The sequence below is a fragment of the Mus caroli genome, unplaced genomic scaffold, assembly GCF_978045245.1.
Source record: "Mus caroli unplaced genomic scaffold, Mus_caroli_1 scaffold_8, whole genome shotgun sequence".
NCBI lineage: Eukaryota > Metazoa > Chordata > Mammalia > Rodentia > Muridae > Mus > Mus caroli.
This window is the reverse complement of record NW_028227263.1, coordinates 123,983,981-124,008,506: the sequence shown is the minus strand read 5'-3', so window position 1 is coordinate 124,008,506 and position 24,526 is coordinate 123,983,981. Positions and strand designations below refer to the sequence as shown.

General features: G+C 48.0%; 1 protein-coding gene and 1 pseudogene across 1 annotated transcript; one reads left to right on the top strand and one right to left on the bottom strand.

Moving 5' to 3' along the window:
• Positions 1-6,069: 6,069 nt before the first annotated feature.
• Positions 6,070-23,065, bottom strand: LOC110297404 (poliovirus receptor homolog). Its single transcript, XM_085842075.1, has 8 exons — positions 22,867-23,065; positions 20,458-20,805; positions 18,749-19,045; positions 17,475-17,601; positions 13,417-13,565; positions 11,615-11,734; positions 8,255-8,289; positions 6,070-7,675 (listed from the first exon to the last, which is right to left on the bottom strand). The coding sequence occupies exons 1-8, from the start codon at positions 22,940-22,942 to the stop codon at positions 7,610-7,612; spliced, it is 1,218 nt and encodes a 405-aa protein (XP_085698201.1). The 5' UTR covers positions 22,943-23,065; the 3' UTR covers positions 6,070-7,609.
• On the top strand, positions 14,658-15,239 carry LOC147003458 (large ribosomal subunit protein eL14 pseudogene; annotated as a pseudogene).
• Positions 23,066-24,526: the final 1,461 nt, after the last annotated feature.

Below are 24,526 nucleotides of genomic sequence, written 5' to 3'. Positions count from 1 at the left end.
GCTAAGTGATCAGAAGTAATTAGAGAAAATCTTGTTATGGTTGGGGAAAACCTCAAAAAGGGAAAGAGACAAAAACGTAAATCAGAAAATTGGTGCCAGTCTCTGCTTCTTGTTCCCCATGACTAACAACTCTGCTATCAGCCCTGGGGCCTTTAATTCTCATTCTGATTGGATTAATGGTGGGTCCTGCATCTTAAACTGTATGTTCAATTATGTATCAGTTGAGTCAAGTTAATAGTCCTTTAGACCAACTATACCTCTTTAGAACAGGATGAGCCCATGATTTGACGCATTCACTAAGACCTGTGGGGAATATACCAGGCCCCCAGACCTTAGCACAACTGTCGCCATGATGGAAATGCCATTCAGGCTGCAAAACTCAGCACAGAGACAACACCACTGGCAAAATAAAAATCAATGTCCTAATCCAACAAATCCATAGAGTTCTGGAAAGTCCTTAAAATGTACTGACCTTGCTTTTTGGCTTCTATAGCTCTGCTTCTGGCTAACTGTCCTTGTTAACGGAAGTATGTCAGACCAGGATATGGCTTTTGTAATTAAGAGATCATCCTGAGAAAGGCTTGGGGCCACTGATGCTGAACACTTAGTGAAGTCCCCGACGACCTTATAAAGACGTTCTGTATACTTAAACCTATGTATGGTGGTTTGAATGGTGGGAAGTGGTACTATTAGGAGGTGTGGCTTTGATGGAATAGGTGTAGCCTTGTTCGAAGAAGTGTGTCATTGTTGGGGGGGGGGGTGGCTTTGAGGGTTCCTAGTGCACAAGCTTGTCCAGTGTGGAAGAGATGCTCCTCTTAGCTGTCTACTGAAGATAGTCTCCCCTTGGCTGCCTTGGGATCAAGAAGCAGAACTCTCAGCTCCTTCTCCAGCACCATGTCTGCCTGGATGCTGCCATGCTTCCTGCTGTGATTATAATGGGCTGAACCTCTGAACCTGTAAGCCAGCCCTATTTAAATATTGTTCTTTATGAGTTGCTTGGGTCATGGTGTCTCTTCACATCAGTAAAACCCTAATTAAGACACTACTAAGCCGCCTTCTCTAGTGGGTAACCCACAACACCTATCTATAGAACCCATGCTTTAAAAAAATAAAAGAATTATTTATTTAATATGTGTGGATACACTGTCACTGCCTGCAGACACACCAGAAGAGGACATCCGATCCCATTGCAGATGGTTGTGAGCCACCATGTGGTTGCTGGGATTTGAACTCAGGACCTCTGGAAGAGCAGTCAGTGCTCTTAACCACTGAGCCATCTCTAGCCTGAACCCATCTCTATGGAAGAAGTCACTTGTACTTTGAGAAGAGTTTTGATGTAATTATGCCTCTCTGTGTACACAGGATTGTGTTACATTAGAAAACTTTTTTTTCCCTAAATCGTACTGTACTTAAACATGCTTGAACTAAACTGCCCTGGGCCAGACTCTAGAGGTTTGATCCAACTCTGGCTACTGAATAGTGCTGAACAGGCTTCCTTCTCACCTCACACAGATTATTACTTTGCCAGCCACGGTGTCTGTAGAAACCTTCATACTGCCCAACTCAAGGGGCTCCACCCTCAGAGAAGCAAAAACAAGTTATTTCTTTTCTTTCTTTCTTTTTTTCTTCCCTTCCCTTCCCTTCCCTTCCCTTCCCTTCCCTTCCCTTCCCTTCCCTTCCCTTCCCTTCCCTTCCCTTCCCTTCCCTTCCCTTCCCTTCCCTTCCCTTCCCTTCCCTTCCCTTCCCTTCCCTTCCCTTCCCTTCCCTTCCCTTCCCTTCCCTTCCCTTCCCTTCCCTTCCCTTCCCTTCCCTTCCCTTCCCTTCCCTTCCCTTCCCTTCCCTTCCCTTCCCTTCCCTTCCCTTCCCTTCCCTTCCCTTCCCTTCCCTTCCCTTCCCTCCTGTCTTTCTTCCTTCCTTCCTTCCTTCCTTCCTTCCTTTCTTTCTTTCTTTCTTTCTTTCTTTCTTTCTTTCTTTCTTTCTTTCTTTCTTTCTTTCTTTCTTTCTTTCTTTCTTTCTTTCTTTTTTCCTTTCTTTCTTGTTATCTGAAACTCTGTAGACCAGGCTAGCCTTGAACTCAGAGACCTGCCTGCCTCTGCCTGACAAGTGGCTATAGGTCACTTGGCTGAGCAAAATACTCAGCGCCACAGCTCTGTCACTCTGTACAAATAACAGTAAAATTCAATCCTTGGTTTCTGGCCAAGTGATTCCATCTCATGAAAGGACTCCCAAGAATACTTAACACGCTAAAACTGTCTTAGGTAAAACTGTTCTCTGGTCACTTGAATCAGCCATAAACTCCAATACAATGTGACCCTAACCCAGGTTAATAACCTGATCATTTAACTGCTGTCTGTTCGCTTCTGTAAACAAAACTTGGTTGCTGCAGATGTTCAGAGCTATCTCTCTGTATCTGTCATAATAGTGTGTGTGTGTGTGTGTGTGTGTGTGTGTGTGTGTGTGTGTGTGTGTGTGTGTATGGCGGGGGGGGTGCCCTTAAAAAGCAAACAAACTGGAGGTCAAAGGTGAGTCCTGCTAAATCTGCTTGGAATGATAACACCAGCAGTTAAAGCTAACAAAAACTCCTTTAATCCCAGCACTCGGGAAGCAGAGGCAGGCAGATTTCTGAGTTCTGGTCTACAAAGTGAGTTCCGGGACAGTCAGGAATATACAGAGAAACCCTGTCTCGAAAAACAAAAAACGAAACAAAACAAAAAAACTCCATTTGACTTATTCAGGTCTCTTGGGTATTTCTCTTTAGGTACCCTATAATGTTTGGAGGTCCTACTGACATCCCTGAGAAGATGCGCTGAACCCTGAGGTGGGGCTTCTCTAGGCAAGGGTAAGGATTATGGTCCTAGGACAGCCTCAACCCCAGTGATTGGCTACCCCTCACCAGTTTGCCCTCTAAAACTAAGTCTACCTGAGTATTTTGTATTTGGGATCTCTGGAGGTAAGACAGTCCCAGGTTTTGGACTTAAAGAATTTAGCCTGGCAGTGGTGGTGCATGCCTTTAATCCCAGCACTCAGAAAGCAGAGGCAGACAGATTTTTGAGTTGGAGGCCAGCCTACACACATCTACAGAACAAGTTCCAGGATAGCCAGGGCTACACAGAGAAACCCTGTCTTGGAAAACAAATTAAATCTAGGTTTCAGGTTTCTGATTGGTCTGGGGCACCAATCGGGGGACGTTCTCCAAATTGTACTGTACTTAAGATTATCTGCCCAGTGTCAGACTCTGGAAGTTTGAAACACCAGCTTTCCAGTTCTGTTGAAGAGGATTTCTTTCTTGCTTCACAGGAATTGTTACTCTGCCTGCCCTGGTGTTTGCAGAGACCCACCACATGGAGAGTGGTATTTGGGCACATACACGTTTATGAAAGTGTGCTTTTTACATGTGTGCTGGGACCTGGGTCAAGTCCTCATGCCAAAAGGTCTTTTAAAGAGTACCTTGCAGCCACATTTGAGCTACTGTGCCTCATAATACTCTGTGAGCTCCTGCATAGGTGAGTTAAAATGATTCCAGCTAACCCACAGCATGCAGGGCCTCTCTCAGGACATAGGTTTGTCAAAAGGTTGCTGGAGCTGACAGCCCCCCAAGTTCAAGTCTGTGCCCTCTAAGTCTGGCACTTGGAAGGTGGAGGCAGGAGAGTTGAGTTCAAGACTAGTCTCAGCTATATATACAGTGACTTTAAGGACAAACTGAGCTAAATGAGGCAGTAAAATAGTAACAATTCATGCAGCTATAGCCAGGTGATTTCTTGGTTTTTTTTTTGTTTGTTTTTTTTTTATTATTATTTGTTTGATTTTTGGTTGTTTTGTTTTGGAGACAGGGGTTTCTCTGTGTAGCTGACTGTCCCGGAATTTACTTTGTAGACCAGGCTGGACTCAAACTCAGAGCTCTGCCTGCCTCTGCCTCCTGAGTGCTGGGATTAAAGGTGTGGGCCATCACTCCCAGATAATGATTTCTTGGTTCTTATAAAGATGCTTTAAAAAATAAAATAAAATATACATTGGAAAAGAGACATTGTGATGGTTTGTATATGCTTGGCCCAGGGGTGTGGCCTTGTTGGAGTAGGTGTGTCACTGTGGATGTGGGCTTAAGATCCTCACCCTAGCTACCTGGAAGCCAGTCTTCCACTAGCAGCCTTCAGATGAAGATGTAGAACTCTCAGCTCCTCCTGCACCATGCCTGCCTGGATGCTGCCAACCTCCCACCTCGATGACAATGGACTGAACCTCTGAACCTGTAAGGCAGCCCCAATTAAATGTTGTCCTTATAAGAGTTGCCTTCGTCATGGTGTCTATTCACAGCAGTAAAACACTAACTAACACAGACATCAACAAATGGTGCCGGGGAAACTGGGAGAAACTGGGTGTCCACATGGAGAAGAATGAAACTCAGTCCCTTTATTTCACCATGGACAAAATCAAATCTAAATATATCTCAGACCTTTATTTAAGCTCAGGATCTGGGACTGTTAGAGGAGACTGGAGGGAAAGCACTTCAAGATCTCCACAGCGTCTGCTGGTGCACACTGTTAGAGAATCTGTGTGAGCTCTCAGACAGCCAGAACCACACAGAGATCCTGTTACACACACACACACACACACACACACACACACACACACACACACAAACAAACGGGAAAACATCATCCAAGTTAATAGCAATTGGTCTCGCAAAATTAATAGGCAGCTCTCAAAACATGCAATACAAATGGCAGTACAGATATGAAAAAAAAAGTCTTAGGGTTTCTATTGCTGTGAGGAGACACCATGACTACGGCAACACTTATAAAGAAAAGCACTTAATTGGGGTTGGTTTATAGCTTCTGAGGTTTATGCCAGTATCATCATGGTGGGAAGCACGGTTCTGGAGAAGGAGCCAAGAGCTACTTTCAGATTGGCAGGCAGCAGGAAGAGGGGGTGATACTGTGTCTGGCTTGAGTTTCAAAACCTCAAAGCCCAGCCCCCCGTGACATACTTCCTCCAACAAGGCCACACTTCCTAATAGTGCCACTCACTATGAGTCCTTAGGGACAATTTTTATTCAAACTATCACAATGTCCAACTTTATAAGCTATCAGGGAAATGCAAGTTAAAAGGGGGGAGAGAGGTTAGAGAGATGGCTCAGCAGCTAAGAGCACTAACTGCTCTTCCAGAGGTTCTGAGTTCAATTCCCAGCAACCACATAGTGGCTCACAACCTTCTGTAATGGGATCTGATGCCCTCTTCTGGTGTGTCTGAAAAGAGTGACAGTGTACCCATATACATAAAATAAATAAATAAATCTTTTTTTTTTCCAAGACAGGGTTTCTCTGTGTAGCCCTGGCTGTCCTGGAACTCACTCTGTAGACCAGGCTGGCCTCGAACTCAGAAATCTGCCTGCCTCTGCCTCCCAAGTGCTGGGATTAACGGCATGTGCCACCATTGCCTGGCTAAATAAATCTTTTTTAAAAGCTTATATTGAGCCGGGCGTGGTGGCGCACGCCTTTAATCCCAGCACTCGGGAGGCAGAGGCAGGCAGATTTCTGAGTTCGAGGCCAGCCTGGTCTACAAAGTGAGCTCCAGGACAGCCAGGGCTATACAGAGAAACCCTGTCTCGAAAAACCAAAAAAAAAAAAAAAAAAAGAAAAAAAAAAAAAGCTTATATTGAGGAGTTTGAGGCCAGCTTGTTCTACAGAGTGAGTTCCAGGATAGCCAGGGATACACAGAGAAACCCTGTCTCAAAAAAACCAAAGGCAAAAAATTAATTAGTAATTTTAAAAAGTTTAAAGCTATTGAGGGGCGGTAGAGATGCACGCGCAGTGGTTAAGCGCACTGTTGTTTTAGCCGAGTGTGGGCCTGAGAGCCGGAGGCTTTCCACGGGAATCTCAGGCCAGGTCTGGTGTGAGGGTTCCAGCGAATGGTCGGTTCTACAGTCTCTTCCATGCCATCATTTCGTGCCACCCTGCACTGAGTCAGGTCGGGCTGGGAGTGGGGCAGGGCTTCAAAAGGCGTTTCGGGAGAGCAGATCTCTTCCCAAATGTTACAGCTCTTAAGACAAAGGCTCGGGCAATGGAGTAGTTCTCACACACCTTTTATTCCCTGAAAGGACTTACAGAGTTTTGGGGATAATTCAGGGTTTGACAACAGGTACTTTTCATTGGCTTGGACTGAGAGTTTGGGGAAACCTTATTTGCATGTGGGAGGACTTGGTGTAGCTACTATGTGACTGATGCTGCATACCTCCCTATAGGGGGGCTGTGGGAGGCTGTAGCTATGTGACAGGAGCCAGGTGCCCAGGAGGTGAGGTCGAACTCCTTCCATCCCATACTGGTGGAAATCACAGTCCACTGGCTCCGGAGTTCCAGACCTTTGCTAGACCGGGACCAGGCTTTCTGTGCACAGCCCACCATCCCACAGCAGAGGACCTGAACTGGGTTCTTAGCACCTATGTGGGGCTGCTCACAAGTGCATGTAAGCCTGGCTCAAGATTTTGTGCCTTCTTCTGGCCTCTACAAACATGTACAGGCATTCCTGGGAGTTTACTAAACCCACCACAGAGACAATTCCATGCACAATAGCTCAGATATGGAACCAACCCAGCTGGTGGCCCACAGAGGAATGAATGAGCAAAGAAGTGTACACTCACATAATTGGGATGTTTTAGCTACTGAGAAAAACAAAGTCACATTGTTTACAGGAAACTGGATACAACTGGAGAGAATGGTATCAGAGAAGTCAGGTCAGCCTCAGAAAGACAACTACAATTTTGACAAATACATTTTTTTTTTTTTGTGGTGCACACATTTTTATGTAGTTCAATAAAATGTTTGTAATGGAGACGTAAGTCAGAATAGTGTCTAGGAAGAAAAAGACAACGAAATGGATTGAAAGAAGAGATGGAAGGGAGCAGGGGTTGGGCGATGTTTAAAATTGAAGACAAATAAATTAAAATAAATTAGTTTACCATCACTCTTGGCTACATAGTAAGTTTGAGGTTAGCTTGGGCTCTATGAAATAGTCTCAAAAATATATATATATAAAACTATATAGCTTTTTATAAATATATACTTTACTTCAGTAAAAGAAGACCTAGAAAAGTGCAGTGGCACATATACTTTCAACTCTAGCACTGGGGAGGTAGAAGCAGACAGATCTCTGTGAGTTTGAGCCTAGCCTTGGCTACATACAGAGACCTTGTCCAGAGAGGAGGAGATAGCCCCAATGGAGTCAACTTATAAAGAGGTCTGTGTGGAAGTCTTTTAAGTCTAGCACATACATGAGGTAGAGGATTTACCTTACCCAAAGCAAGACTTCAGTTTCTGACCGTCTCAAAGCCCCTTAGCTTGTTTGTGTATGGACAGGGCTTTGCTCTATAGCCCAAGCTAGACTCAACCTTGCTTTATGTCCCCCCCAGCTTGCTGAGATGTCAAGAGTGAGCCAACACACTGGCCTCCATGGGTCCTTTTGACAACGTGGAATTTGGCAGCATTCTGGGAGACCCCCCAAACTTGCTATGCTCATCACACTGAGCAGCCAGTCTCTCTGGAGGCTTCTTCATTTATGAGAGTAGGGTTCCAGTTGCTATGCCTTCAAGTTCCTTAGTTCTGTCTACCCAGCACCGTCACCTTGTGCCGTTTGGCTCCATGTTCAGGCTATAGTTGCCGTTCACAGATGAATACTGGACGTTCTGGATGGGGGACAACAGACATCATACTTCAGTCAGGGCCTCCATCAAGTAAACAGCCTTCCTGGAGAAGTGAGATGCTCAAGGAGGTGGCCCACTAGGCCCCTAAGCAGTGGCCATACCTTGGAGGTAGGCATACCTTGGAACCTTGGCACTCCGGTGTCAGAGGTAGGAGGATCATCAGAATCTAGCCTAAGCTACATAGGGAGATGTCCTCTAAAAAACTGAGAGAGCTGGATGCAATGGCACAGGCCTGTAATCCTGTTACTGGGGAGATAGAGGCAGGTGGGCCAACCTTGGCTAGACAGGGAGTTCAAAGGGTAGTCTGTTCTCAAAATCAGATGAATGCTTTCAAAATTCCCTCTAAAGACACACTCGGAGTAATGATCTAGCATTCTCTCACTAGGTCCCATCTCCAAAAGTTTCTATTCCCTCCCAGTGGTGCACAAGCTGGGGACCTGGAAAATCCCGGCTCCCAATGCCACACTGAAGCTATCTACCCTGCCCCCTTGAGAAAGTTCCAGAAAGGTCTGTGGTCCACTCAGACCCCTTTGTTCTCCTCCCTGGTGCCTCTGTACTCACCTCCCTCTCTGGGGGATTGGACTGCAGAGCACGACCTGGAGAAACAAGAAAACTCGTCATGAATCATGGGAAGAGGATGCCTGAGACCCTGGAATCATGGGAAGAGGATGCCTAAGACCCTGGAATCATGGGAAGAGGATGTCTGAGACTCTGGAATTATGGGAAGAGGATGTCTGAGATCCTGGAATTATAGGAAGAGGATGCCCGAGACTCTGGAATCATGGGAAGAGGATGTCTGAGACTCTGGAATCATGGGAAGAGGATGCCCGAGACTCTGGAATCATGGGAAGAGGATGCCTGAGACCCTGGAATCATGGGAAGAGGATGCCTGAGACCCTGGAATCATGGGAAGAGGATGCCTGAGACCCTGGAATCATGGGAAGAGGATGCCCGAGACTCTGGAATCATGGGAAGAGGATGTCTGAGACTCTGGAATCATGGGAAGAGGATGCCTAAGACCCTGGAATCATGGGAAGAGGATTCCTGAGACCCTGGAATCATGGGAAGAGGATGTCTGAGACTCTGGAATTATGGGAAGAGGATGTCTGAGACCCTGGAATTATAGGAAGAGGATGCCCGAGACCCTGGAATCATGGGAAGAGGATGCCTGAGACCCTGGAATCATGGGAAGAGGATGCCTGAGACCCTGGAATCATGGGAAGAGGATGCCTGAGACCCTGGAATCATGGGAAGAGGATGCCCGAGACTCTGGAATCATGGGAAGAGGATGCCTAAGACCCTGGAATCATGGGAAGAGGATGTCTGAGACTCTGGAATTATGGGAAGAAGATGTCTGAGACCCTGGAATTATAGGAAGAGGATGTCTGGGGGTGTCTGGGCTTCTTTGGCCTTTGTATTGACACAGGACAGAGAAGACCCAAGCATGGTGGTGCACACATTCTAGAAGTAGACCAGTGCTTTAAGGTCATCTCTGGCTGCATATAGAATTTGAGGCCAGCTTAGACTTCATGAGACTCAGTCTCAAAAAAGAAAAAAAAGAAAAGAAAAGGGGGGTGGGGTGGGGTGGGGTTGGGGGAAGATAGTTCAGTGGTTAAGAGCACTGGCCATTCTTATAGAGGACCTGGATTCAGTTCCCAGTACCCACATGGTGTCTCACAACCACCTGTAACTCCAACTCCAGGGGATCTGACACCCTCTTCTGGCTTCTGTGTACTGGACAGACATAAATGCAGACACAGCACCCATGCACATTAAAACAAAACAAAATATCAAGACAGGGGGCACGGTAGTGCACATCATTTAGGAGGCAGAGGCAGGTGGATCTCTGTGAGTTCAAGGATACCCTGGTCTACAGATTGGATTCCAGGTCGGCATGGGCTAAGGCATAAGAACCTGTCTCCAGAACAAAATAATTTGTTCAAGGGCCAAAATTTCATCTCTGTCCTTTAGGGGCTGGTGTGACATTGGGGCTAGTAAGTTAACCTCTGTGTGCCCGAGTTCCCTCAACTATCCAGTGGGGGCTAGTCAGTAAATGGAAGATGTCTTTTTTGTGACAAAGGAATTGAACACATAGGGGTTACAGCTGAGAACAACCTTTCTGGAGCTTTAATAGTGATGATAATTGTTATTAAAGTCAATAATGATCATGCCTAGTGTATCCCCAGCATGTGGCTTCCCCTGCTGCAATCTTTCTTTCTTTCTTTCTTTCTTTCTTTCTTTCTTTCTTTCTTTCTTTCTTTCTTTCTTTCTTTCTTTCTTTCTTTCTTTCTTTCTTTCTCTCTCTCTCTCTCTCTCTCTCTCTCTCTCTCTCTCTCTCTCTCTCTCTCTCTCTCTCTTTCTTTCTTTCTTTTTCTCTTCATGACAGGGTTTTGCTGTGTAGATTTTGGCTGTCCTAGAAGTCACTCTGTAGACCAGGCTAGTCTTGGGCTCACAGAGATCCTATTGTCTCTGCCTCCCGCAAGGGTTGAGATTAAAGGTGTGCACCACCATTGCCTCACATGTTTGGTTTTTTTTGAGGCAAGGTCTCATGATGCCCAAGATGACCTATGTAGCTGAGGATACCCTTGACCCTGACAGTTCCTGCCAACCCTCTGTGCTCACAGTCCACTGAAGAGACACACATGTCCCCACACAGTGACCACCAGGACTGAGCAAGGCTGGTCTGGGAGAGACTGAGGGTAGGTGTTGGCCTGTTCTGTGAGAGGTCAGAGAGGATTCTGCAGAGAAGGAGGCAGAACCCAGGTGGCTGGGGATAGGGTGGGGGCAGGTATATTTCATGTTTAAAGAAAAATGTCAGTCACAAAGGATGGCCTTCTATGACCTGTCTGTCATTCCTGTACCTGTGTGGCTGCAGCAGGCAGGTTGGTCAGTTAAATCACACAGCCCTTCCTCCACACAGCATGGGCCTCTGTGCAGACTACAGTGGCATTCAGAGCTGGTGCTTAGACAAGAGTGTGGTCTATGGAAAGTGAGGGGCTCAGGGCATGGCTCAGTGGTAGAGCCCCTGCCTAGGATCCCCCAGTGAGGGGCTGGGGTGTGGCTCAGTGGTAGAGCCCCTGCCTAGAATCCCCCAGTGAAGGGCTAGGGGCGTGGCTCAGTGGGAGAGCCCCTGCCTAGGATCCCCCAGTGAGGGGCTGGGGTGTGGCTCAGTGGTAGAGCCCCTGCCTAGAATCCCCCAGTGAAGGGCTAGGGGCGTGGCTCAGTGGGAGAGCCCCTGCCTAGAATCCCCCAGTGAGGGGCTGGGGGCGTGGCTCAGTGGTAGAGCCCCTGCCTAGAATCCCCCAGTGAGGGGCTGGGGGCGTGGCTCAGTGGTAGAGCCCCTGCCTAGAATCCCCCAGTGAGGGGCTGGGGGCGTGGCTCAGTGGTAGAGCCCCTGCCTAGAATCCCCCAGTGAGGGGCTGGGGGCGTGGCTCAGTGGTAGAGCCCCTGCCTAGAATCCCCCAGTGAGGGGCTGGGGGCGTGGCTCAGCGGTAGAATTCCTGCCTAGAATCCCCCAGTGAGGGGATGGGGGCGTGGCTCAGTGGTAGAGCCCCTGCCTAGAATCCCCCAGTGAGGGGCTGGGGGCGTGGCTCAGTGGTAGAGCCCCTGCCTAGAATCCCCCAGTGAGGGGCTGGGGGCGTGGCTCAGTGGTAGAGCCCCTGCCTAGAATCCCCCAGTGAGGGGCTGGGGGCGTGGCTCAGTGGTAGAGCCCCTGCCTAGAATCCCCCAGTGAGGGGCTGGGGGCGTGGCTCAGTGGTAGAGCCCCTGCCTACCAAAACCAAGTCCAAAACACTAAGACTCCCTGGCTGTACCATGGATGCAGCCTGTGGATGCTTGGGTCCAAGGCTGCATAGAGTGGGGATTCCTTTGCAGTGGCTCTGGCAAGAGGGTGGAGAAATCTACTAAGGAGGAAAGACTTACCACGCCTGTATCTCCGGATGTATAACACTACTGCGATGATGACTACAACGAGGCCAATGAAGATAAGAAAGATGTAGACTGGGTGTAATCTTGTATTTTGCTGCATATTCTCAGGTTTCTCTGGAAAATGGGCAAGCAGGTGAGGATTAACCAGCTTTCATGTTACCCCTGCATCTTTGAAACAACGCCCCAAATCCCACCTCCCTCAGTCTACAGCGTCCAGGTGTTGACCACATTTTATGGTTATTACAGTGGGACAGTTTGTTTTAGTTTTCTGTTTTAAGAAAAGGGCTTGGGCTGGTGAGATGGCTCAGTGGGTAAGAGCACCCGACTGCTCTTCCAGAGGTCCAGAGTTCAAATCCCAGCAACCACATGGTGGCTCACAACCATCCGTAACGAGATCTGGCGCCCTCTTCTGGAGTGTCTGAGGACAGCTACAGTGTACTTACATATAATAAATAAATAAACCTTTAAAAAAAAAAAAAAAAAGAAAAGAAAAGGGCTCATGTAGCCCAGGCTGACCACAAACTTGTTATGTAGCCAAGGATAACCCAGAACACCCCTTTCTCCTCCCTGTCTGTCTCCCAAGCACTGTGATTAAGGTGTGTACCCCAGCACCCAGTAGATAACATGCTAGGGTTTGAACCAGGGCCTCGTGCCTGTTAAGCAAGTACTCTACCAAATACACCACACCCTTGGCCCTAGCCATTCAGGCTCTCCATCCTTCTGGACCAGCCCTCCGAGGTGTCGAGAGGTGTGCGTCCCTACGCCTGGCTTCAGAGATAAAAGATGTAAAGAAAACTCCTGGACCAGCACCCGGATCCAACCATACTCGAAACTGCACTTTCAACAACTTATTTTCCCAAGTAAGAATTACAATTATTCATGTGCGTGTGTCTGCAGATGTGTGCACATGTGCCTTGCCATGGTGGGCAAGTGGAGGTTGGAAGACAACTTGTGCAAATTGGGTCTCTCCTCCCACTGAAGGCGATGGGGATCGAACTCAGATCATCGGGCTTGGCAGCAAGCCCCTTCATCCGCTGAGCCATCTCTGTGTCTCTTGCCCTCCCCTTTAAGCCTTTCTTTGCTTAGTATGTTCAATACTCTTGGAAAGAGATTTCTGAGTTCCTCTGTGAAGACAATCTCTTATAAGCATCCCCTGTCAATAAATAAGCTTATGGCCAATGAGCTGAAGCAGGAAATAGGTGAGACATCCAGCAGGGGGAGAGCCAAGTGTGGACAGATTGGGCCCCAGACATAGAGAAAGATCGTTGTATGTAACTAAGGACCAGGTAAACAGCCACGTGGCAGAACTTAGAATAGACTTAACAGGTTTATTAAATTATAAACCAGTTGGGGAACATGCCTAGCTATATGGCCTAAGTATTTGTTTTTTTTTTTTGGTTTTTCGAGACAGGGTTTCTCTGTATAGCCCTGGCTGTCCTGGAACTCACTTTGTAGACCAGGCTGGCCTCGAACTCAGAAATCCGCCTGCCTCTGCCTCCTGAGTGCTGGGATTAAAGGCGTGCGCCACCACGCCCAGCTGGCCTAAGTATTTGTAAATACATTTGAGTGTCAGAGTCGCTATTTTCAGAAGTTTGGAGCTGAGAGGAAAGACATGTGCTTACAGAAAACTCCTTATTACATTCCTTGGTCAGAGGTTTCCCACACCTGCCCAAGACTGAGCTGGTGAAGTCTGCGACCTACGACTTGCTGTCATTCTTGGCCACCCCACCCACATCCCACTGCTAAAGGCCACCCTCCTGTACCCTCTCCTCCATGTCTGAGGACTGACTACTCACCTTTAACAATAATGTGCACTTGGTCCTGCCCAGACCCTAGGGCATTGGTGACTTTGCACACAATGACCGTGTTATTGAGACCATCCACCGTGGAGATTAGAAGCTTATTGCCCTGGCGCTTAACAGAGTTGGGAAAGTCACCCGTGGTCCTAGGAAAGACAGGATAGTGAGCAGGCAGCCTCTGGGATGGGACACAAATGGTGTGGCAGGGACACTGACCTGGCGCTGGCCACATACTGGCTTGGCTTTGGCAAGTCCTCGCCTCCTGCTGTTCCCTATACGGACACCAGAGGGCACACGGGCCCAGATCCGATACCAGGGCTCTCAGGGCCTGGCCTCACTCAGACAGAGCAAGCCCCAGGCTCCGCCCCCTCCTCTACCTGTGCACCTTTAATGCGGACCTCCCGCTCGTGCACTGAAACCTCACTTAGGTCTTGGCAGAAGCAGGGGCTGTTGGTGGCAGAAAAGCATTTGCAAATGCCATTCTCTCTACCCACAATGCCCTTTCTCCGGTGCTGAGCTCTGCCTGGCCTCATCCAGACTTCTGCTCTCAGGCACAGCCTTGGCGACAGGATCTAGTCCCACTATTTCTACTGCAGCTCGGCCCTCCTTCCCTATTCCCCACCCCCTGATTTATCTATCCCAGACATTCATCTTTCCCAGACATTCTTTACAACTTTTATCTTGTTCAGAAACCCAGAGGCTTTGGCCAATCTTATGCACCAAGCTGGGTTGGAAGATGGCAAGGCCTAAGAAAGCAAACATCCGAGCAGGGAGGGAGTGGATGTGGAAAGGAAGTGTGGAGTTCTGAGCCCTGAAATGACTCAGAGGTACTCTACCACTGAGTCAGGCTCCCAGGCCTTAGATGCCAAATGTTGATGTCATTTCCTTCCACTAAAAACTGGGAATGTGGCGTTGCCACTAACCACCATGGCGTGCACGGTTGCGCAGCTAAAATATAAAATGATCATGTCATCTCACAATACAGACGGGTGTGCTCTATTTTTAGACAGTCTCACCATGCAGCTCTCACTGGCTAGAATCTGCTCTGTAGACCAAGGCTGGCCTTGAACTCATGGAGACCAGCTTGCCTCTGCCTCCTGAGTGTTGGCATTAAGGCATACGCCACCACACCTGGCCCTGTGGACTGGTTAAATAACTTATGATATATAGAGTGTAGAATCTAACTACATGAAACAGCATGAGCTCTTCTCGCTGAGCACCGCCAACATGGTGTTCAGGCGTTACGTTACATGGAGGTTGGCCGGGTGGCCTACATTTCCTTTGGGCCCCATCCTGGAAAGCTGGTCGTAACTGTACGTGTTATTGATCAGAAGAGGGTGTTAGTGGATGGGCCCTGCACTCAGTGAGGAGACAGGCCATGCCTTTCAAATGCATGCAGCTCACTGGCTTCATCCTCAAGTTCCCGCACAGTGCCCGCCAGAAGTATGTACGAAAAGCTTGGGAGAAGGCAGATATCAATGTGAAGTGTGCAGCCACAAGATGGGCCAAGAAAATTGGTGCCAGAGAAAGGAAAACCAAGATGGCAGGCTTTGATCGTCTCAAAGTCATGAAGGCAAAGAAAACGAGGAACAGAATAATCAAGACTGAAGTAGAGAAACGTCAAAGAGCTGCTATTCTGAAAGCGGCTCACATAAAAAAAAAAAAAAAAAAAAAAAACAGCTGTTGCTCAGGCTGCCATTGTGGCAGCAGCAGCAGCAACTGCTAAAGCTAACGTCCCAGCCAAGAAGGCTACAGGACCAGGCAAGAAGCCCGAAGCCCAGAAAACACCTGTTCCAAAGGCAGCTGGCAAGAAAGCCTGAGGCTACACAAAGACGGTGGTTAAAAATAAATAAATAAAAAAGAAAAAAGAAAAAGAAAACAACATGAAAATGTGGGCAGGATCTAGAGGTGACCCCAGGAATCCTAGCAAGCAGTAGACTGAGGCAGCAGGGTCGTCAATTCTGTGGTACCAGAACCTGGCAACCTCAGGCATGACTGCAACAAGTTCTAGGCCAGCCATGCTGAGGTCTATGTAAGAAAACTGTCTCAAAAAAAAAAAAAAAAAAAAAAAAGCAAAAAAAACGGGGCCAGTAAGATGACTCAACAGGTGGAAGGTGCTTGCCACCAAGCCTGACGATCCGAGTCCGATCCCCAGGGCACGCATGGTGGAAGGAGAAAAAGGGATTCCTGCCTTCTGCCCTCCACGTGTGCATGGTGGCACTGGCTGCCTGCTCCCCACAACATAAATGAATAAATGTAATAAATTTTTAAAACGCCAAATTAAGGGCAGTGAAATATCAGTCAGAAACTCCTCGGCCTGGATTTTTGTTTTCTTTTGAGTATTCATTTGGAAAATTCCTATGACTGTGCGTATTTGGAAATTTCCCTACAAAGACCTTGGAGGAAACAGGGTTGTGAAACTATAAGCTTGGATATGTTTATAAGGGGGTGTGGCCTCCCTTCCCCCCAGCCTGGAACCTGCCTGCTCAAGGGTGGAGCTACCGGCTCATTCGTCCTGCCACGCCCACTGCTGGAACCTGACCTTGCTGCCTGGAGGCACACACGTGTTCGTCCTGCTACTGGACCCTGAGTTACTTGGCGGGAAATTGGGTTCCCTCCCCCTTCCTTTATAAACTGAGTGTCTGGAAATATTAAATTGAGTCTTGATCAGAGTTTTGTCTTGACTCCATTATTTCTTCCGCCCCGTCTAGATTCCTCTCTTTGCAGGGAACTGCCATTCTCAGTGAACCGTTCGTGTTGTGGACCGCGGGCGGGCCGCAACAAGGGGGGAGAGAAGATGGTGCAAACTGCCCCTGGGACAAGATTACAGCTGCTGGGGACCAGAAAAATAGGGAGGGGTGGGGTGTGTGTGTGTGTGTCTATGTGTGTGTGTGTATGTGTGTGTGTGCGCAAAGGCACGTGTATGGCGTACATGCGTGTGACTAACGAAAGGCTTTCAGGAAGTTGATGGCTATGCCTGAGTACATGCACTAGTGGGTATGTTTGAAAGTTTTAGAATGGTTCATTCAACGTATTTCTGAAATAAAGAAGCCTAATAAAAATCATGTTAAATTATTTATACATTGGGCAGGTGCCAGAGAACTTGCCTAGAATCCCCCAGTGAGGGGCTGGGGGCGTGGCTCAGTGGTAGAGCCCCTGCCTAGAATCCCCCAATGAGGGGCTGGGGGCGTGACTCAGTGATAGAGCCCCTGCCTAGAATCCCCCAATGAGGGGCTGGGGGCGTGGCTCAGTGGCTAATATATTTTCCTAGTGTTTATGAGGCCCTGGATTCTAACCTTCACTGAAAAAGAAAACCACCCTGTTTCTCTCTTTTCTTTCTCTTTGAGATGAGGTCTCATCTACGTGGGTGCTGGCGATCAGACTCAGGATCTTGTGTTTGTACAACAAGCACTTCCCCAACTGAGCCATTTCTCTTTCCCTTCCATATAACCTCAGCCTCCAAAGGCATTTGGAGCTTCTGACAGCTCTGAGGTAACTCTTATCTGTGCACTGGATTGAATGGTGGCTTCAGGAGCAGAGGAGGTGGACAGTGAGGAATCAAATGGATCTGGATAAAGGCAGACATCTTTGATTTGCTTCTAACTTGGGTGACTCACCTAAGGACTAAAAAACCATTGTCCCAGCTCTGTGACCTTTAACCTACACAGAGATGGGGATTCCCGAGGGGTGTGGTAGGAGAAAAAAAAATCCCTGGACAGCTGGTGCGGCCATGGCCAGAATCCAACCACCCTGAAAACCCCAGTCACAGTCACAAGATTAAATTTTTACTAGGACTATGATTGTACTGATTTTGATTTGGGGGAAGGAGGTGCAGTGTAGCCCTGGCTGTCCTATAACTCGCTCTGTAGACCAGGCTAGCCTCCACCTCACAGAGCTCTGTCTGCCACTGCTTCCTGCGTGTTGGGATTAAAGATGTGCTCCACCATGCCCAATTCTATTTTAATTGCTCCTGTGTTTGCCCTTCTCTCTCAGACCTCTGGGTCCTGGCCCCAGCTCCTCTCCCACAGACGCTGTTCCAGGTCGCCGTCACTCACGTGTTCCAGTTATATCCAGCCATGTCAGGCTCTGGTTTGCTGTGAGCTTCACAGGTCAGGACCAAGTTAGTGAGGTCAACATACCAGTTGCCGTCATAGCCAGAGATGGACACGTTTTCAGGTGGATCTGGAGAAGATGGACATAAGGCTGAGATCTGGGCAGTGCCTGAGGGGCCCTCTCCTGAGCAGGAGGCAGCTTAGCTTTTTTTCTTGTGGATATTGAGGGCTGGTTAAAATCCATTATGAGCATTAATTGTGTTCGGGATTCTTCAAAAGTGTGTTGTAGCCCAGACTGGCCTCAGACCCAGATGTTCTGACCTTAGCCTCCTGCATGTTGGGATTCCAGGTGTGCACTACCACACCAGATTTATGGGGTCTCATGTAGCCCAGGCTGGACTTGAACATGTTTCCATGGAGTCCTGACAGCAGTGGTCCCCAGCCTTCCTAATGCTGTGACCCTTTCATACAGTTCTTCCCGCTGTGCTCAGCCCACACACATACAATTATTTTTGTTGCTCCCTTGTAACTGCAATTTTGCTACTGTTATGAATCGTAATGCACATATCTGTTTTCCGATGACTTTAGGTGACCCCTATGAAAGTTATTCGACCCTCAAGGGTGTCAAGACACACAGGTTGAGAACCACTGCCTAGGATGACCTTGAACTTCCTGCCTCCACTTCCAGAATGCTAGGATTAGAGGTGTGTGCTACCACGCCAGGCTTATGTGGTGCCGGGGTTCAAACCCATGGCTCTGTGCAAGTTGGACAAGCAAACAAGAGTTTGCTATGTCCTACTTCTGTTGGGTGGTGCTGGGTGGACTCTCTGGCTCTGTCTATGTCCACAAATCTGTAGGTGTCGCATTCAATTAGGCATCTAGGAGAGGTGGCCCCGGCCCCACAGAGTGTGAGCACCATCCACGGAACACAGCTAATTACACGAGCTGATGGTGGGGAGACAGACAGCTCAGAGATGAGCCAATGTAGACAGTGCTGGGCAGGACCCAGGATTCAGTGTCAAACTGTGGGGCGGAGTTGGGGCTGTGGAATATATACGGGCTGATTGGCATAGACAATATGAGATAGGGGTACCATATTCGGGAAACAGGTGCCTTAGAGAACAAGGGTATAAAGAGTAAGGGGGGGGGGTCTACGTAGCACAGTGACAGCGCCCCACAGCCGGTCTAAGGAGTGAGCATGGATGATGGACTGTGAGTTAGCGAAGAGAGGGAAGTTGCCTGGGTTAGGGTTTGTACGCATGCGCAGATACACTCACAGGGTTGGGAAAGGGTCACCAGCAGCTGGTCCGGCTCCTTTAAGCTTTCATGCTCCACCCTGCAGGTGATGTTCTTGCCGTCTGCCTGGCGAGAAGGTACCATGGAGAGGTAGCTGGTAACTGTGGTGGTGCCCGGCTGGGACCCTGGTTCCTTTATTTCACGGTGACTTCCATTCACATTCGAGGGCCAAATGATTCGTCCAGGAGGGTGACCATCAGCAGAGATGCATTTAGCCACATCCTGCAGTATCAAGGTGGGAGAGGGCTCCAGGGCCTCTGCAGTGTTCTTAGGTCGGGCTGCAAGAACCATTAAGGACACAGTCCATAGGTGGTTCAACCGCAGAAGCAGCAGAAGGAAGAAAGCTCTTTACCATTTTTTTTTAAAGACAAGATCTCACTATGTAGCCCAGGTTGGCCTCAAGCTCATGAGCCTCTAGCTTCAGGCTCCTTGGTAGTGGAATACTGCCATGTGCCACTATGTTTGGTGTTAGAGGGACAGTTTAAGGATATGAGATGGCCAATGTGAAATCCTAGCATTGGGCCGGCAAGATGGCTCAGTGGATATAGGCGTTTGCCACCAAGCCTGATAGCCTGAGTTCAATCCCCCAGACTCACATGGTTAAAGGACAATTCCTCTAACTTTGTCCTTTGACTGCCTCATGTACAGGTACACAAATAAATAAAATATAATGAAAATTTAAAATAAAATCTCAACTTTATTGCTAGAGTCAGATAGATGCAGGTTAAGTCTATCTGTCAGAGGGGAGAGAATGAGAATGCACAGGTAAAGTGGCCAGAATGGGTTTTAGAAGGGACCTAGAGAAGTGGCTCAACAGTTATGAGTGCAGGCTGATCTTAGAGGACCCAGGTTCAAGTCCCAGCACCAGTACGCAGCTCACAACTGTCTATAACACCAATTCCAGGGGATCCAACATCCTTTTCTACACTTTCTGAATATTTAACATATCATCATATTTATGTATATTTTCTGTTTTATATCATTGTATAACACAGACACACAAAATGTTCCTTGATACATAGCGCTATAAGTATTATTTGACTAAAGAAGGAAGGAGGAAAATGCTCTGGTCTCTCTCCCTCTCCCTCTCCTCTCCCTGCCTCCATGTGTTCCCGGCCGGCCAGCCTCTTCCATTCTTTCTCTCTTTCTGTCCTTCTCTGTTCCCTTTCTTTCTCTGCCTCTACTCCCTTCCCATGCCCCTAAATAAACTTCATTTTATATTTGAAAAAGAAAGAAAGAAAAAGAAAGAGAAAAAGAAAGAAAGAAAGAAAGAAAGAAAGAAAGAAAGAAAGAAAGAAAGAAAGAAAGGAAGAAAGAAAGAAAGAAAGACTAGCCAGGTATAATGATGTATCCCAGAACTCAGAGGCAGGAGAATCGCTGTGAGTTTGAGGCCAGCCTGGTTTGAGTTCCAGGTCAGCTAGGGTTAGAGAGACCATATATCAAAAAGGTCGGGTTAGGGACCAGGAGTGCAATGTCTGTAAGCTCAGGAGGACAAGGTCATCTTCAGCTACACAGCAAGTTGGAAGCTAGCTTGGGTTCCATGAGATTCTGGCCGAATCTTCTGACTTCCCCCACATCCGGTCTGAACAAACGGAGGACATGTCATGTCCCAAGGGCATCTTGCCTTCTTGTGTTGGCTAGCTCCTTGCTCCTCTGGCCTGGGGTCCCTTCATCTCACCCCAACACTTACCTTGCACCTTCAGCCGGACATTGGTGCTCTTACTGCCTCTGGGGAATGTGGCAATCTGACATTCATAGATGCCTTCGTCTGTTACACTTAAGTTCGAGATGGCCAGAGATGCGTTCCTCAGATCCTGTTGGGCAGCCAAGAATTTCACCCTCTCTGGCTCGTTGATGTTGGGCCCCTTCTTGGGGTGGAAGACAGCCACAAGAGGGTGGGATCCACCTGAATCCGTCTTCATCCAGGTTATTTGAGTGACTGTCACATTCTCATTAGAAGTCAGACGACAGTGCAAGGTGGTCGACCCTCCCAAGACGCCTGTCGAATTGTAGGGCGCCAGCACATTTATATCCCCACCTGGGAAACCAGAGGTGTTAATTAATCCATTTAAATTAATTTATTTTAAAGATGTATTAATTTTTAGTTTTATGTGTGTTAGTGTTTGCTAGCATGTATGTATATATGTATTAAAATAATTTTAAATCCATTTTTCCTTCCGGCCCCTTCCCATCAATAACGACTCTGAGACTAGTTATTTATTATTAAATACCTAGGTCATAAGCTTTGGCTCATTCCCTGAGTAGCTCGTGATTTATTTAACCCACTCAGACTATTCCATGTCTACCATGTGGTAGGTGGCTCTCCTTCAGTGCTGGCCTTCTTCTTCCTCAGAGTCTCCGCAGTGTCTCCCTGCTGTTTTACATCTGCATCCCACCCCCCCTCCATTTCTCCTTTATCTCTTACTATTTCCCAGAATCCTCTTGTCCTGTCAGTGTCCCACCCCCTATTTCCTGCCCCAGCTCATTGGCCACTGGCTTTTTTTATTGACAGGTGATGTTTATAAGAGATTTTTCTCTATAGGTGTGTGCACTTCGGTGCCCATAGAAGCCAAAAGGGAGGCATGAAATTCCTCTGAATTTGAGATACAGAGGACTGTGAATCACCATGTGGGTGCTGAGAACCGAACCCAGGTCTTCTACAAGAGTAGCCAGTGCTCTCTTCAGCCCTTTATCTTACTTTAATAATAACAATAATGTTATCGTTATATCTAAATATTTATATATTATAATATAATTCAGCATACTATATTTAAATATTATTAATGTAATTAAATGTTTATATTACAAAATCTATTATAATGCACAATAATAATTTTGCCTTGTAATAATCATATAGTATTTATAATTCATTATTATTATTAGTAGTAGTAGTAATAGAGACAGGGTATCAGTACATCCACCAGGCTGGTCTGGAACTCAGAGATCTGCTTGCCTCTGCCTCCTAAATTCTGCGATTAAAGGTGAGCGCCATCACACTGGGCTTCAGGCACCACTTACATATGCAGAAATGGAGGCATAGAAGAATTTGCTAGGGGGATCACGCAGGCATAAGACGACAAGATACGGTGGGGTTTGAATCCGAGCCATTCAATTGTCACTCTGCTGGGCCCTATGTGAGACTCTCTGTCTTGAGCCCAACACACAGTAGGCCCTCAACATTAGGGAATACAGTATATCAGGAATTTCTGAATACTTGAGAAGTCTGATAATGACTTCAAAGTCAAGTTCTAGGAACCCAGGACCCGTCATGGTGACCCTAGGGTATCCCTGTACGGGGCTCCACCTGCCTCCGCCTCCCCTATTGGGGTTAAAGGCATGAGCCACCACCTCCCTGTTTTGGTTTGGTTTGGTTTTTTTGGTTCCAGTCACTCTGAGCTCACTCTGAGCGCCCAGCCTGACTTGCTGCTGGTCAACCACTGAAACAATGGGAATAGCACAGGGCTCCGAATTAGGTTGTATGAGGACCAAGGGTCTATCCTCAGCACCCTGTGTGCTCAGGGGTAGACTCCTGCGCTACAATTCCCCAGTGAGGGATTGGCTTCAGCCTCCAACTCAGCGAAAGGAAAATGAACTAATTAATCAACTCCGAGTCAGTCACGATGAACTTGCTGGAGAGAGTGTGGCCACCAGGGTTAAGGTTCCTGGCATGAGTCACCCAGACTTTTTTTTTCTCAGTCATTTATCTTACAATAATAAAGCATCTTTTGCGCGCGCGTGCGCGCGCGCGTGTGTGTGTATGCGTGCGTGCGGAAGCGCGCACGAAGTGGAGCAAATCCGGTTCTCATTCCGGAGCCTAGGCTACGCTGGAACTCATGGCAACCCTCCTCCCTCATCCTCCCCCGTACTCCGGTGGCCCGTGTGAGGCACCACGCCCTATTTTTCTGGAATCTCTGCTCCAGAATCCAGACCTCGGACTTTGGGCCGGGAAGAAGGGATCTGGTGGCCTGGGAGGGCCTCTCGAGGTGCGCACAGGCCGGGGCGCGGGGCGCGGGGCGCGGGGCGCGGGGCGCGGGGCGCGGGGCGCGGGGCGCGGGGCGCGGGGCGCGGGGCGCGGGGCGCGGGGCGCGGGGCTACTTACCCGCTTTCCAGAGCGCATAGCAGAACAGCAGCAACCATGACAGCGGGGAGCGGGTGGCTCCGGCGAGTTGAGCCATGTGGTTCCGGTCCGATCCAGCTCTTTGTAGTCCAGTTAGTAGCGGCCAAGCGCCTTATCTCTCCGAAATCCTGAAGTCAAGTGCAGGAATCTCAGCTAAGCGGTGCTGCCTAGGGACGGCCCATTGAGGGCGGTCCCCTGCGCAGGCGCACACAGCCAAACACGTCTGTGGGGCTGGTTAATGTTCTGTAAACCTGTCATCCCAGCACCGGAGTCGGGTCGGGAGGATGAAAGCAAGAGGATCAGAATTGAAAGCGGGTTTAAGGCCAGCCTGGGCCACGTGAGATCATCCCGGATTTTTTTTTTTTTTTCTAATTAAAAATAATGGCGGACAGGGGGCTAGGCTTCAAATGTCTTTAATCACAGCACTTTGGAAGGCAGGAAGATCTGTGAGTTCTGTGTCAGCCTGGTCCACGTAGACAAATCCAGCCTCGTCTGGGTTACACAGTGAAACTGTTTAAAAAAGAAATAGGGTCTCATGAAGCACATTCTAGGTCAGTGGTTCTCAATCTTCCCAGTGCGCGATACTTTGTATGTTTGTTTGTTTGTTTGTTTGTTTTTGAGACAGGGTTTCACTGTCCTGGAACTCACTTTGTAGACAAGTCTGGCCTCGAACTCAGAAATCCGCCTGCCTCTGCCTCCCAAGTGCTGGGATTAAAGGCATGCGCCACCATGCCTGGCACGGGATTCTTTAATACAGTTCTTCATGCTGTGGTGACCCCTAATCATAAAATCATTTTCATTGCTACTTATAACTGTAATTTTGCTACTGTTATGAATCATAGTGTGAATATGGGATATGTAAATATCATAATGTAAATATGACACGTGGGATATCTGATATGGTTCCCCAAAGGGGTTGAAGCTCGCAGGTTGAGAACGACTGTTCTAGACTACCCTTGAACTCCTGATCTTCCTCCCAACACCTTGGAATGCAGCAATGCCAGGCCTGTGCTCCCCAACCTTCACCTCCCCCCCAGTTCCTGCTCTCGGTTAATTCTGAACGGAAATCTGAGGGGCAAGTCTCCTGGAAATCTCTGGAGTTTCTTGAGTCCTGTGGCATTTCCACACTGAGAGCCTGTGACCATTCTGTTCCTTCTCTGACCATGCTGTCACTCACGACTGTGGGCTTCCCCTTCTCCCAGATCTCCCCATTGCTGTGGTATAAACTGGCAGGTCACTAAACCACCTCCCACACACACCCGAAAAGGGAAAAAGGTCTGTGCCCTTCTCTCTCCCTCCCTGTTTCTGCCCTGTGAATACAGTGTCTCTAGTCCTTTCCCACACCATACACACACACACACACACACACACACACACACACACAGAGAGAGCTTGTTAGCTTCCTGAAGTGAAAGAAAACGGTGAAAAAGTCGGATTCCTGGGGAAGCTGACACCAACCTTTACATTTTTCTTATTAACTTTTTTTTTTTTTTGCTGTTCTTTAATGTCTGTTTTCAATTTTGATAGATTCTAAACTGCTATGTATGTATGTGCGTATGTATGTATGTATGTATGTGTATGCCTGGATGTGTATGTATGAGTTAGTGTATTTATGTAGTGTGTGTTTCTTTTTTTTTTTTTT

Bases quoted from the DNA above. Each gene is read 5' to 3' on its own strand.
- LOC110297404 (XM_085842075.1), bottom strand. From the start codon at position 22,942: ATGGCTCAACTCGCCGGAGCCACCCGCTCCCCGCTGTCATGGTTGCTG. The intron at 17,602-18,748 runs GTGAGTGTATCT...CATCTTCTCCAG, and splicing joins GGTGACCCTTTCCCAACCCT to ATCCACCTGAAAACGTGTCC. The intron at 13,566-17,474 runs GTGAGTGACGGC...TGTCTTTCCTAG, and splicing joins GCTGGATATAACTGGAACAC to GACCACGGGTGACTTTCCCA.